This window comes from Corythoichthys intestinalis, chromosome 16, assembly GCF_030265065.1.
Source record: "Corythoichthys intestinalis isolate RoL2023-P3 chromosome 16, ASM3026506v1, whole genome shotgun sequence".
Taxonomy (NCBI): domain Eukaryota; kingdom Metazoa; phylum Chordata; class Actinopteri; order Syngnathiformes; family Syngnathidae; genus Corythoichthys; species Corythoichthys intestinalis.
The window spans coordinates 35,800,836-35,815,732 of NC_080410.1; the positions used below are offsets into that span (position 1 = coordinate 35,800,836).

At 39.3% G+C, this 14,897-nt stretch overlaps 1 protein-coding gene across 1 annotated transcript; it reads right to left on the reverse strand.

The window, feature by feature from the left end:
* Window positions 1-1,088: 1,088 nt before the first annotated feature.
* On the reverse strand, window positions 1,089-13,979 carry gid4 (GID complex subunit 4 homolog). The gene is made up of 6 exons (XM_057817971.1): window positions 13,613-13,979; window positions 12,157-12,216; window positions 4,560-4,667; window positions 4,382-4,483; window positions 4,185-4,315; window positions 1,089-2,531 (listed from the first exon to the last, which is right to left on the reverse strand). Exons 1-6 carry the CDS (start codon window positions 13,835-13,837, stop codon window positions 2,468-2,470), a joined length of 690 nt encoding a protein of 229 aa, XP_057673954.1. The 5' UTR covers window positions 13,838-13,979; the 3' UTR covers window positions 1,089-2,467.
* Between the last annotated feature and the right edge of the window lie 918 nt (window positions 13,980-14,897).

Sequence of the window (14,897 nt, forward strand, 5' to 3'; positions counted from 1 at the left end):
CAAGCTGCGGAGGGGCTCTGCTAGCTTCCCTAATAAAGTTGTACTGTTTGAATTGAGTTGTGGGCTCTTAACAAATGCGCTACTGCCCTCCAGTGGCCAGTTTTATTGCTTTAAAATGGGTTTTGATGCTTGTTTTTTGTTTTGGCGATAGATCGAAAGCTCTAGATGCTTCTTGTACAAAAAAACGCAAAAGACGTATAAATACGTAATCGGGACACTGAAGCATTTGGAAATAGAACGTATTTATACGGTTCCGGGAGCAAATGAGTTAAAAGCTTCACTGAGTGAGGGTACTCAAATCTGCTCAGAGCTGCTGACTTACACACAATGAGTTGCCACAGCAACTGTTTAACTTGTTAAATGATGATTGACGCATGTGGCGCTTAAGAAGTTTACTCTAGCCAGATCAAACATCGTTAACTTTAATAAACAACTCCAATGCAAGTGCACTGCCTGCCTGACGAACAAAGAGCAGCGAGAGGGAGTGTGCAGTCGGCTTTGGACAGCTCATCTGTATTTTTTTTTAATTGAAAAAAAAATCCGTGATGGACTGAGGGCGCCAAGTAGCGAGGGGTCACCATACTACACAATGATTACCCCGATCACGTGATTGGAAATCCGGCCGATCACGCCATTTTTTCCCCCAAGGAATCGGATGAAAAGGATCGTGTTTTAATTTTAAAAATATACTTTTCTGCTACTTGCTCATACAGCCTCTCAGCCTCCCTCCTGCCAAGCAGTGCGACCAAACTGTTTTTCTTGGTCACCAGTGCAGCTAGCGTTTAGTACTTAACGTTAACAATGATTGACAGGTTTGTAGCTTTGATCTGGTCAGAGAAGCCTCGGTATCTGTACGAATAAAGGCAAAACTGAGTTAATCATCGTTAAACTTGCAGCCTAGTCTGAAGTGTGGTGCCAGCTGATTCATTGTGTAAGTGAGAGGCTGTTCACAGCAGCGTGAGTGAATTTGAGCGGACTCACTCATAGGATTGATAAAAAGTATGGCGTTCGGCTTCTATTCTCCATGTCAAACAGCTGAACAGAACAGTTTTTTTTGTCCCCCCCCCCCCCCCAAAAAAGTTGATGCAATGAAAAATGTAGGTGCCCCTTCATTTTGCACCTTAAGAGTTATGCGCACCAGGGCAACCAATGCTAAAAGTTTGGAGCCTTGGCAAAATATATCGGTTATTTTTTTCCCACTATTGTTCAGGCCTAACCCAAACAGAGCTATTCACGTTATCTGGTGAAAATTCTTCAAGTTTCAATATCGCAATCTCTTGCCAACTCTCCCTGAATCGCAATTATTGTTTTTTCTAACATCGTTTCAGGCCTAATTTATCTATATTTTACTTTCTAAGGACTAAGAAGTAACAAAATAATATACAATGGCATAGCCAAAAGATACAAAAATATGTCTAATACTCCGCAACACTCCCAGAAAAAGTGGAAGAGGAAGCACTTTAAAAAGTTCCAAACGTTACAGTACTATTGTTCAAATAAAAACTTTACTGTATTGGCTCTGGACTGTATCGGCAGATTGTCAAAATCAGGTGACTCGGATGCAAAAATATGCGATCGGGACATCCCCAGTACTACATTCTCAAACAGCACTGTGTGTTGCTGACATCTAGTGGACATCATGTTACAAGGGCGTGACATGAAAACCGACAAGTGAATCATCAGTTTAATTTTCATTTTTCAGTCAAAAGTCAATTTGCTAATATTGCATTTTATAATGTGACACCAGTCAGTTTGGAATCATTTATTTTTCCCTAAAATGATTGTCCTTTTTTTCCCTCGATAAAGTAACTTCCTAGCAGCCAACACTTTGCTTCTATTTCTGCACGTAATAAGGATTAAAATTGTTTGAGCACACGTTACCGTTGTGCCAGTAAATCTGACAGCACATGGAATGTTACATCAGTTTCATGAAAAAAAAATCATGATTACCTTTTGTTAAAAATTGTTTTTTTCCTGGTCAAACATACGATGTACAAATGACAATTTTCTGTACCATCATGAGATCACAATTTCGACTAAATCAGTTAATTAATAGCGCAAGATCGGCACTGTGTTAGAATTCCACACATATATAGCACTTTCTTTTTTTCTTTTTTTTTTTTAAAAAGAAAGGACAATTTCACCGAATACCATCAGATTACATAAAAATTCAAATGAAATCAATCCCTTAGCACAAATTAAAACATGACATCAGATCATCCGGCCGCTTCTGAGTCGACGCCTCCTCATCTTGTCCGTCGGCCTTCGCTATTCATGTTCTCCTCGGAAACGAGGGAGTGCCTGCCGGCGGGGACTCCGAGCGTGCTCCGTCGTGGGCAGCAAGCGGCTCTCTCCGCGTCCTTGTTTTGATTTTTTTTTGTTCTAAAAATGATTTTGCATCCCATTGGAAAACCGGGGCGGCACGCGCCGGGCGCTCCTTGACAAACGCACTCGTGCGTCGTGTTCTTCAGCGGAATTCATAAATGGGCATACTGTGCTCGTGGACGTGGCTCAGGTTTAGGGACTGATACCTGGACGAGTGAGAGATTTCAACAGTCATTAGCTACATTTACATGGAGAAAGTTCCTTAAAGGGTATTAAAACACTAAGGGGCTGTGAGATATCAATTGAACCGTTATGTGGCAAGATAACATATTAATAAAGTTAACAAAAAAATAAATCGCATTCATGAGCAATTATCGAAAATAGATCGAAAATTACGAACCTTTCCGAAAGTATTCCGGAAACAGCCGAATGGGGCGGAGACGTCATAACAAGGAAACGAAAGGTCGAGGCAGGTGCAATCGTTGTTTATCGACGAGAGTTGCGTTCGTGTTTTATCAAAAAAATCGCTAAAATGGTTCAAACCTGTCATGCTATATGGTCTACAAATAGCCATTTGTCGCAATGTAGTACCCATGAGTTCCCGAACGCGAGGAAAAGCTGGACTATGCAGACAATGAGTAAAGTTCGTCCGTGCTAAGAGGGCTAATTTTGCAGGCCCAGCCTCCGACACGGTTTTGTGTGGTGCGTATTTTACACCTGAAAGCTATTCGAACTATGGACAAATGAAATCAGGTTTTGCTAAGAAATTGCTGATGAAAGCAGCCACCATACACGCGCAGCCACCTAAATGTCCCGAGATATCAAGAAAGAGGACGACTGGCTCTGATGAGACCCCCCCCAGGCTAACCAAAGGAGCGGAGCAGCCAAGGTCGAAATGGCCAGAGTGAGTACTCTTTTATAATAAAAACATATCACGCATTGGATATAGGACTGGACACATGTATAAATTATCGCGCGTAAAATATATAGAACAAATCCTCGAATCCCATTCATATTTGTGTCTGTTGGCAGAGCGAAAACCTATGAGAGCACAATAAATGATAATTATTCTATACATTACATTATTTTGCGGTCACGGTGTATCAGCTTTACAAAAAGAAATGCAAAACAAACCATTCGGTGTTTCCCACACGATGTTGCCGGTGTTTCATCAGTGTGATTGCTCCTCTCAATGATCCTTTCATTAGGCTGCATTGGCTGTCGTTTGGGCTCAAATTGCTAACCCAAAACACCAAAGAAAGGTTCATAACTCTCCTCGTCACCATTAGAAGAATGTTCATTATGTCGGATTCGTCGCTGCAACTAAAAACAAAATTGTCCGCTATCATCGCCGCCATTCAGTACTAAGCACTGAGCCGGTTGTTTCATTGTAGCGACGTCACGCACACAATATGCTAGATTTCTGGGATCTCGGGGGCGGGTCCTTTTAGCTTCACAATCGATCCAAATTTCTATCATTTTCTTTGGTGTTGCGATGTGTGTAATTACACGAAGTGGCATGATATGAATCCAAAAGGCATGCGTTTATGGATAAATGATGGAATATTAGCATTTCCCCAGGTGTTGTCATACTTTAAGAGGCATGGTCTATTTTTTTTAGTTGTGATTTCTTATCGCGTTTAAATGGGTGTACTTGATCTATGAATATATACTGTATTCTCACTGTGTTATTGTAAATTGGTTTAAAAAAAAAAATTGGGGGGGGGGGGGCAATAATATCGCATATTGCAATAATTTATGAGATAAATTATCGCACACTAAAATTTGTTATCGCGACAGGCCTAGACATAACCTAATCTTTTAAAATCGCATGTTCTCAATGTTATGTCATAACTAACCATTCAGAGCTCCTGTGGTAGTAGTAACCCTCAATAGTTGCAGTGGACTTTTGGAAGCAGATGTAGTAAAATCCGGCGAACGACGCCCCGCTGATGTCCTTGATGGTGTGATCAGGAACCAGGAACTGCTCCTTGAAGTGCATGAAACAAAACGTTCAAAGTCTACGTTAACAATTACAGAAACAATTCGGACTGACCTTCCATCTCATGAATATGTAATCGCTGCGCTCCAACGCCTCGTAGTCAAAGTCGTCAGAGTTGAAGCTTTTGGCCACTTTATAAAAAGGCTGAAATTTCCCCTAAGAATGTATGTAAAAGACAAAAATTAATAACGATGTAAACTCCTTAGTGGCGATAACAAGAAAACAAACGCACCCAGTGCTTCCTGTCCACGTCTTCGTCAGCATCCCACTTCCTGGTTAAAAAAGGTCGCTTTCGACTTATGATTTCGCCAGCAAAAAAGGTTGTGAGTGTTGGATACTCCTGCATGGAAATGGAAGAAACGGTCAACTATATACAGAGATGTTTTTTCCTCTAATCCAATGTGGTATCCTCCTACGTAGAGTTGTCCGATAATGACTTTGTAACCGTTAACTAGGGGTGTGACGATATATCGAAATGGTGATATATCGTGATACTTTGCATCCCAAAAGGTTATCGATACGCTCATGCCAAGAATCGAGGTATCGTTTTAAAAAGGTATCAATTAGGGTTGTTCTGATCATGTTTTTTGCTCCCGATCCGATCCCGATTGTTTTAGTTTGAGTATCTGCCGATCCCGATATTTCCCGATCAGATTGTTTTTTGCTCCCGATTCAATTCCAATCAATCCCGATAATTTCCCCCGATCATATACATTTTGGCAATGCATTAAGAAAAAAATGAATAAAACTTGGACGAATATATACATTCAACATACAGTACATAAGTACTGTATTTGTTTATTATGACAATAAATCCTCAAGATGGCATTTACATTATTAACATTCTTTCTGTGAGAGGGATCCACGGATAGAAAGACTTGTGACTTTGTATATTGTGACTAAATATTGCCATTTAGTGCATTTGTTGAGCTTTCAGTAAATGATACCGTAGCCATGCCCAAATGCATGATGGGAAGTGGAACCATGACTGTGCGTAGTGCTACCAATTGATATATCTTCTCTGCGTTGGGAAATAACATAAGGTGTTAAGAAAAACATCAATTGCTACCTTGCTTCCCCACATTCCTTCCCATGATATTTCTAATCGTAGGGAGAGGGATTGTAAGGCTTTAGCCAATTAAAAAAAGGCTCCAAAGGCTGCCAAAACTCACTGCACTCATTGTACGCTGCCTTTTATCTTTCAATATAGGTAAAACGGCGCCATTACAGATTGAGCGCGACAATGCGTGAGTGGATCGTGCAGCGCATGCATTAATTGCGTTAAATATTTTAACGTGATACATTTTTTAAAAAATTACCGCCGTTATCAGGATAAATTTGATAACCCTACCTTAAGCCTAAACTAAAGACTCTGGATGAGTGTAACACATTATGCCTGTAACGTTAAATACAATTAGAAAACGATTTAATTAAAAGATATATATATATTAACCCTTGAGAGTCGAAGGACGCGCCGGCGCGTCCTCAGCGCACGTCGTCTTTGAAGCGCCCTCACGTTTTAATTACGTCACCCACATGCTGTTGGTTGGTCTCGTTTTAAAGTGCGGAAGTTGCGGTTTACTCTCGTTATTATTTGAAGTCAATCGACCAACTAAAACGTGAGATATTGTCATTTAAGTTTTATAGTTTTATTGTCCTCTCAAAAAAACATTAAAACGCTGCATGGATCATTTGTTTATGTCTATATTTCGATCATTTCTTGTCCTTTTTCAAAACGGAAGCTCCATGAAAAAAAACACAAATCAAACGAACCCTTTCGAAGTCACAGTGGAAGCACAAAATGCGTTTTTTTTTTTTTTTTTATAAATAACACTGCCGTGCGAGGTTCCACCGAACGAGAGGGAGGAGTGTTCTGAAGCAGCGAGGTGGCGAGCGACGGCCGTTTGGATCAAGCAGCGACTTTGTGTGACTTTGAGAATGAACGGAAAACTAAATTTAGCGCAAGCAATTGTGCTTTTTGATCAACTTGAGGAAGAGGATGGTCTAAATTCGTCATCGTCTTCTTTGGAAGAGTCCTCGAGTGAAGATAGTGACGGATTTGAACACGTGGGTGACGCCATCGACGAGCAGAGGTAAGCCAACTCACTTTTTTTTTTTCATGCTGGAAAAAGTTTCTTTTGAAAGTTTTTTTTTTGATATTGCAAGACAAAGTTAATTTTGATGCAATATAAGTGTGTGTTTGTGTATATAATAATAAAATGTGCATATCAGATCAAAGTCGTACGTGCACTGTGTGTATCCCAGGCAGGAATTTATAATTTGTGGTGTTCTTCTTTCTATATGAAGATTAGGGATGTAGCACATATTCATCAGCTATGGTATTCTTTCTATTGTCATACATATAGATTTCCATTATTATTTATTGCTGTATATATTTTTATTTTATACTTTATTATTTTCATAAATACTGACTTTTTTTTCATGTACATTTATAGTGACAATGAAAAATCTACATTCACTGCCCGAATGGAAAGAGGACGAGGGAGAAGGGGTCATCACGGAAGAGCGATGAGATGTGAACGGAGGAGAGGCTGGAGAAGTCAGCGCGGCAGAAGCCGATCACCACTGGCTCAGCCTGCACCTGTGCCATGGAGCACAGAACAAGACACAGACACTGCCCCACAGTGCAGCCGGTTCACACCCCGGAGACCACCAGGACCTCAGGTGAATCGTGACCATGCATACACCCCAAAAGAACTTTTTGACCTGTTCTTCACCTCATCGACAATGATGAATATGTGCAAACACACAAACCAGTAGAGGTGTGCAAAATTTCCGATTCTTAGATTATTCGCGATTCGGCCGTGGAAGATTCGAGAACGATTCACAAACATCCAAATTCCGATTATTGAAATATGCCAAGTAAAGCGGAAGTACAACACACTCAGCGCGCCGCGCGGTCAATGAGCAACGGAGCGAGAGTAGCTAAACATCATGCTTCTCATTACCCGGCCCCTCGGGTAATGCCAATGCTCAACTCACGGCTCTAGCTCAACTCATGCCACGAGATAAAAAAAAACACAACAACATACCTGAAGCTGCTACAAAAGTACGTCATCCACATAATGTTACGGTAGATATCATTTATATAAGACTAGATGCACTGCGGTAGCGGTAGCGTTTGCAGCACATCTACAAAAAGCTAGATGCAGACGTAGTAAACGGCCGCCATCTTAAAGCAGTACACTTCTCTGCAAGGCTGTTGTAGCGAACCTTCCAAGCAAACCTAATTAACTTTTTATCTAAAATACTCCTAAATCGGTAAAATATTGACTTGAATCTATCTTTAAAATAGTTTTAAAACTTTCACATGTCGAAAGTTGACAAAAGGGAAATTATGGATTAACGGGAGCAATTTTAACAACTTTCACGGTTGATTCACAACATTAAATTAATTGAATGTAGTTTAAAGCTGCTGATACAGAATGGGGACTGGAGTTTTTTATTTACTGTTATTTTTGTATATTTGTTTACTGCTATATGTTAACTTGATACTGAAATAGTAGTTTGGTTTAGCCTGAGAGTATTTTTGAACAATTTTGGAACAAATGTACAAAATATTTAAAAAAAAAAAAAAAAAAAAAAAAAAAAAAAAAGGGGGGGGGGGGGGTGCATCAATAATCGTTTTAGAATCGAATCGGACCATCTGAATCGTAATCGTAATCGAATCGTTAGGTGCCCAAAGATTCCCAGCTCTACAAACCAGTATGGCAGAGTCCGAAAAGAGATTGGGAAAAAGTTTGTGTGGACAGACACTACAGTGGAGGAGCTTGAAAAAATTATTGGACTCCTCTTGTACATGTCTTTGGTTTCACTTCCAACTGTGCAAGATTATTGGAAGGCAAGGAATTCCAGGACGAAACTGCTTTTCGGAGTGGCATGCCATATATATTTTTTTCCCACAATCAGTCTTCTCAATTTGTGTATATAAATGTGTGTTCAAGAAGCTTGATTGTGTGTACATAGTTTTCATCAGGTGATGGGCCGCAATACCTAAACTCATAAAGAGATGGCCTCTAAACACTTTTTGTGTTAGATGGTATATATTTTTTCACTGTTCTTCACTGTTTGGTCTGCTGTATATAACCTGTTTTGACTAGAGCATGTATAAAAGCAAAAAACGCCTATGGCTATACCTGTTGTTTATGTTGAATTGTCAAATATAAGACTATTTATTCTAATTTTTTTTGGTTGAATGTTCATCCTAACATGTTGAATAAATATTATAAAGTTTCAAAACGGTTCGTTACGCATGTTTGGTTGTCAATTGGACATCAATATTAAAAATTTTCACAAAACGATTTTGGAATTTTTGGTCTTTTTGGGCCCAAAATGATGATTTATAATTGGTCAGTGAAGGAAACAACAGTTTGGACATGAAGTTCAAGGTGTCACAAAAAAAGGGACCAAACCAGGCCATCGTAAACAATTCTTTCTTTGAAATATAAAAGCAACTTCAAAGGCATGCAAAATCAGACAAAATAGGCCCAGACCTTAAAGGGTTAAAAAAAGGCATGGCCGATATTTTTTTTGCCGATTCCGATACTTTGAAAATGACGTGATCGGACCCGATCGATCGGCAATGTTTATTAAAAAATAAAAAAATAAAAAATTTTTAAAAAGAAGGAACCAACAAGCTGCTTCCAAAATCTAACTACATAAGTGTTTCAGTTAACTCAATGGCAGCCATTGATGGTCACTTTTTCCGATTTTCAGGGCATTTACAGGTCACTTTATGTTCATTTTAGGGCATTTACAGGTAACTTCCTTTTGAGTTTGAGTCACTGCCTCTTCATTTGTGGGATTCCTGGTTCACTTCCTGTTCTGTAACCCAAAATGAACAGGAAGTCCCCATAAAATGCCCCAAAATCAACAGGAAGTGACTGAAAATCAACAGGTAATGACCTGAAATGGCCCAAAATGACTTCTTGCCTGGCATTATTTGGCTGCCACTCATGTCTATAGAAATGGGAGGGGCCTGGTTGAAGTGGGAGGGGTTCATTTGCTGCCACCCTCCCAGTCCAAATGGATTGGACGTAAACTAACAGCAGAAGGATAAAGATGGCTTGTTTTTCTGTTTATTAGTATTATGATTTTCTGACCAATGTATTGATAATCGCTGTATTGCTATATTGTGAAATCATAGTTATCGTGAGCTTCATATCGGAAATCGTATCGTATCGTGAGGTACCAAGAGGTTCCCACCCCTACCGTTAACGGATATCCCGAAATTATCCAACCCCAAAAATGTTATACCGATATCAAACAGATACTGATATATGCGGTCGTGGACTTAACATTATGGCTAATTGTATCGTGATGCCCTGTTGAATGATTTAATAATTATGAATGTAACAACTTCAAGGTTTTCCAAATAAGCATTATGTGAAAGATAAAGACAACTTCAACTGAAGTTATGGAAAAGTACCTCCACAGTGGTACCGCGACATACGATCGCTTCGACACACGATCTTCATGACATTCGACGTAAAATTTGACTCGCCATAGGTTTTCGGACTGTGGAACAAATTAATGGAATTCTAATGTATTCTTATGGGAAAATCCTGCTCGACATACGACCATTTCGACTTACAAACAAGGTCCTGGAATTAACTATATTAATGTTGTTGAAATCAAAATAGTGCAAACATCAGTGTTTTGGATCATATGTTAATAATGTTATCATCCATTATTTGTCAAGCATTTATTGTTCATTTAAAGTGCATGTGACACGAAAAAGCATGTTTATTTCATAATACACGCGGTATTTTATGCTCCTGAATGATATGGACCGCTTGGATGTATGTGGAAGCGATCGCTATATTTATTTAGTTTTTTGAATCCCGCGCCATGAAAATGAGTGACTTCCGGCTTCGGTCTTGCATTGAGGAGGAGGGTGCTGTGACGTGTACAGGAGACTGAGTCCTCTCCACTATACAGCCGTACTGTTGTGTATGAGGACTAAGGATTCAGCTGATTTTTCGGATTAATGCGTTTATTTTTCGCATCACGCCTAGCCAAACGGCTGCAGAAAAATCTTGCTGTATGAGGGAGAGGTGTGTGCACCTTTTTGGAGTTTCAAAAGGTTCCCATTCACCTTGGATATTGGCCAAAACAAGCCCTACTACTGTGGGACCATTGGATTTACGAGGAAGTGAGTAAACATCTTGTTTTGTATTATGTCAAATACGAATACAGCGATTACAAAGTAACCACTACAAACTTTCTTTAAATAAAGGACTACTTACGTTTGATCATTGATAGGCATGTAAAAAGCTCTCCTCATGCACATTAGCTTCACGTTAGCTGCACAACAACTGCCCTCCTCCGGGGAACGAGCTGTAAATTGCTCTCCGCCAGGCGGTTTGCCGATCCGCGAAGACAATCGACAACCCAGTCGTCATGTCAAAACATCCGGGCTAGTTATGTGTGATTTTCCGCTTCGAAGACTTTGAAACATCACTCGGTTCGGGTTAGCATGTCGGCTAGCTGTCACGCCTCTTGGTTTGTTTACATTCTCCGAAGCCGGAGAAGGGAAATGACATGACCGATTTAGGTGTCATAAAATATCGTTCGGTAGGTGTGACAGTAAAGGTGAAGTCAACAGTTTTGACCATTATGGAGTAATTTTGCCATGTCGTCCTGAATAAGTGCATTTTTATTATTTAATATTCCATTTAGCACAAGACCGTTATTTGTCATGACCATGCCATTTATTTAGCAGTTGGGGAAAATACTTGGATAAAAAGAACATCCTGTAAAAATATTGAAGTAAAGAGACAGAAACGACATTTTGCAGATCTCTTCGTCGCGTTTTCCTCGTTGTGAATAGTTCCCCCTCGATGGGCTGACTGGTCCTTCTCAAGCCATTTATTTAGCTATTGGGGAAAAATACTTGGATAAAAAGAATATCCTGTAAAAATATTGGAGTAGAGAGACTGAAACAATGACATTTTGCGGCTCTCTTCGTCGCGTTTTCCTCGTTCTGAATAATTCACCCTCAATGGGCTGTATAGTAAAACTGATGAGCCTAGTCTCCCGCTGACGTCATCCACCTGTTGGGGACGCTTGAGCCCTATAATGGTAGGTGTGGCTAACCGGCAGATTAAAAGACTAATTTCTCGTCATCTGCGCTTTGCTAAATTGTTGTATATAGTCGAATCGTCTCAAAATACGATTCTAATTCACATAATAATGCTATTTAAGACTTTGTCTCCTGTCGTATCCTCAATGAGTTTTGTGCCATGAATGCAAATGATCTGCTCACATCATAAATCCCAAGCATTTTAGTTTGCAGACAGTTAATGGTCAATAAGCATACTTGTGCTAAGCTGTGACCACCCCATGTACAAAAGCAGAAAGCTTCTACATTCACTTTGAAGGCAAAATGCATATCGGCACAAATCCAATAATGAAAAACCAATGTAGATATTATATAATTTTAAAATGTTTTAACCTGATCTACCCCTAAGCATGGGCACTCAGTGAGGGATTTTTTTAATCCCCCATTCACTCATTTGTTTTCCCTTCTCCATCTAAAGAATCGGGGCTCAAGTAAACATGCCACCATGCTGAATCCAAATCTGAAACCTAACCCGCTGACATGTTTCCTAACCACTTGGCTTCACCCTTGAACATTCCACCCCACACTGCATTACATAATGAAATGAATACACGCTTGTCTCCCAAACTAAGGTCAAGAAGTACGACCTTAAAATAGGGTTTCGCCATCATCGCATCAACTGTCCCGAGTTGAATCCTCTAAGGTGACTACGCATGTTTATAGTCGATTCTTTCCACTCACTTACCTCAGTCAGTCCACTGATCTTCAGATATCCACACAAATAAGAATCCTCCGGAGTCACGTGCTGGAACAAACAAACAATTGGAGTGAAGCTTGATGCTGTCAGCGTAAGAGCAAATGGTTGTTTGTTAACCCATTCACAGTCATTAGCGGCGATGGACGTCCAATCAAGATGAGCGGCCAGTCCAGAATGTAGTTACAAGTTTGTTGTGTATTGTCAATCATTTTCAATACTTTTACATATCTGCTATTACATTGGGATTTAATTAAAATTTTCCTGTCATATTTGTTAGTTGATTAATTTCAGTAAAATTTAGTTTTCCTTATATATTGTTTAGTGCTGCAACGATTAATCGATTAACTCGAGTAATTCGATTAGAAAAAAAGCTTCGAATCCAATTTAGCTGTTTTGAGAATTTGTTTAATTAGATTGGTGTTGTAATGGTTTGTTTTTAAAGTGTTTGCATTTTGTTTTATTGATTTGGGTGGATAGACTGCCCTGTAGTGGCAACAGTGAATATGGCATAACTCATTTAACAAGGCAGAATACAGCTGCTCCCTCTTAAGACCAACATAAGGTAAGCTTTTGTTTGAGCTAATGTTTTTTATGCATTCGCAATTTCGTTTATAGGTATATTTAGCAGTTTTTTGTCGGAATATGTGTTTGAATGATTTGTTAAGAGCATTGTTTAAAAAAAAAAAAAAAGTTAGCTTTTTATAGCATTTACGCTAGCTGACTATGCTATGCAAGTTAGCCAATTGTTCTTTTGTTGTACTTATATCTTTTTTTTTTTTTTTTTTAAATATCATTCGAGGCTAAACTCAAGTATTTTCTAATTTCTAAATAAAAGTGCAATTGTGCTTAGTTTGAAGAAACACATTTGGGAATTTTATTTTGTATTCACATTTAATATTCTTTTCAAGGTGCAATCTTAGCCATTTAGTAAGCCTTCGTTTTACATCCCCTAAAATTTATCTTGCAACGCATTAAATGTGTCTAATCTGATTACCCGATTATTCGAACTAACTAGTTGATAGATTAGTCAGACACTAAAATAATCGATAGCTGCAGCCCTAATATTGTTGCATTATCTTTTGTTGCAGTTAGACTTTTTTTTAGGGTCGTTCCGGTTGAATTAAAGTGCTATAGCAATAATGTTGAGTTTTACTTAACCTTTTTAATTCGTAACCTTTTTTTTAACCACAAAAAGGACTACAATTATATAAATTAAATACATTGCCAAGTTGTAGAATGCAACGAAATACAACAAAATAATAATAAAATTTAAAAAAACGTAACAATATCATTGATTTTGACTGACATGTCGAATGTCACACTAACTAGGTCACTGTGTTAGTATTGTATCGACGTGCTAAGTAAGCTACCTAGCAACTGAAGCTAAAAATAATGTCATTTTAAGAGTGAAATGTCCCGGAGTAAATGTGGACAATTGACTTACCAGCAAAACAACATCCACGCCGTAAGCATTCCCTTTGCTCTTCTGGTAGCCCCGAAACTGGGAGCCGCTGTACAGGAACGACGTGGCCACGCCGGGCTGCTGGCCGTTTATCGGGGCAGGGGGGATAAGAGAGCCCGGGGATGGGCAGGCCACGTCGGCGGGAAGGCAGCACTCGGCCGGGACGGGCATGACGAGCGGTAACGTTTCGCCGTCGGCTACCGTCATGAACTTTGGAGCAGGTAAGCGGCTCCGGACAACGGGATAGGAGGGCTCGCCGGTAGTGCAAAGTCCTCGAGATCCAAAAGTTTGGACAATTTCCTTGTGACTGGCGACCTCAGCAGGAATCTGAATGGAGAGTTCCGTTTCTCGAATTCTGATTGGTCTAAATCGGGGGGTTTGGTGCGGGCCTTTTATTGGCTACTGTGTGACCAAAAGGCTTTCTGGGACATGTAGTAGAATGACGACATTTTACAGATGCTGTCCAAAAGGGAATGTCATCTTCAACTAATGGAAACACGTTTTTTACGTTCGTCGTCAAAACTTCGTTCTCATACTTTCGACTAAACATCTTTGCTGAACGTAATATATATGGCGGAAAACACTCAGGTGACTTGAAGTTCCAGTCTGAGACCCTCAATTTGGCCAACTTTCAAAATTGTCCGAAATGCATGTGTGATACATCATTGGAAAGCTTAAAATCTCCATTTTCAGAGGGAAGAAAAAATTTTGTACTGGAAGGCATTTAAAAAACAAAAATTAAACAGCAAAACCCTAATTGGAGGCGAGAGCACACGAGAGCAGAATTAAAGACGCCATGATTTTAACGAGATATTATCGCGTACTTACCTTGTTTCGATCCAAAAACTCAATGTAGCATGTATCGCCGAGTGTAAAGACACAGCTGTGAATGGCCACAGCCGGATTTTTTTTTTTTTTTAAAGGTGAAACATGGTGATATAACAAGGGTCGCGATGCAGAATTCGCAGACAACAAGTAGTAGTTGAGATTTTCTTTTTCATATAGTTACCCTATTAAACGTTATTTAAAAATTTTTTTTGTTTGGATTGATTATTTACCATCTAACATATTGGGGAAAATGCGACAGTAAGAAAAACCTACAAATAAGCGATAGTTATGAGGTAAATATCCGTGACTTTTTTACAGACGCCAAATTTTTCATTGTGACGTAATTCGTTTAAAAGCTTAAAATATGTGAGTGAATAATTTTTAAAGTCTTTTTTTTTTTTTAAACTAAAATTTAGACATCAATTAATGATTCTAAGCT

What these genes read in the sequence shown, in the direction of transcription:
- gid4 (XM_057817971.1), bottom strand. Translation starts at nt 13,837, where the DNA reads ATGACGGTAGCCGACGGCGAAACGTTACCGCTCGTCATGCCCGTCCCG. An exon ending in ACGTGGACAGGAAGCACTGG is followed by an intron (nt 4,484 to 4,559) that starts GTGCGTTTGTTT and finishes ATACATTCTTAG; the next exon opens with GGGAAATTTCAGCCTTTTTA. An exon ending in TACCACAGGAGCTCTGAATG is followed by an intron (nt 2,532 to 4,184) that starts GTTAGTTATGAC and finishes TCACTCGTCCAG; the next exon opens with GTATCAGTCCCTAAACCTGA.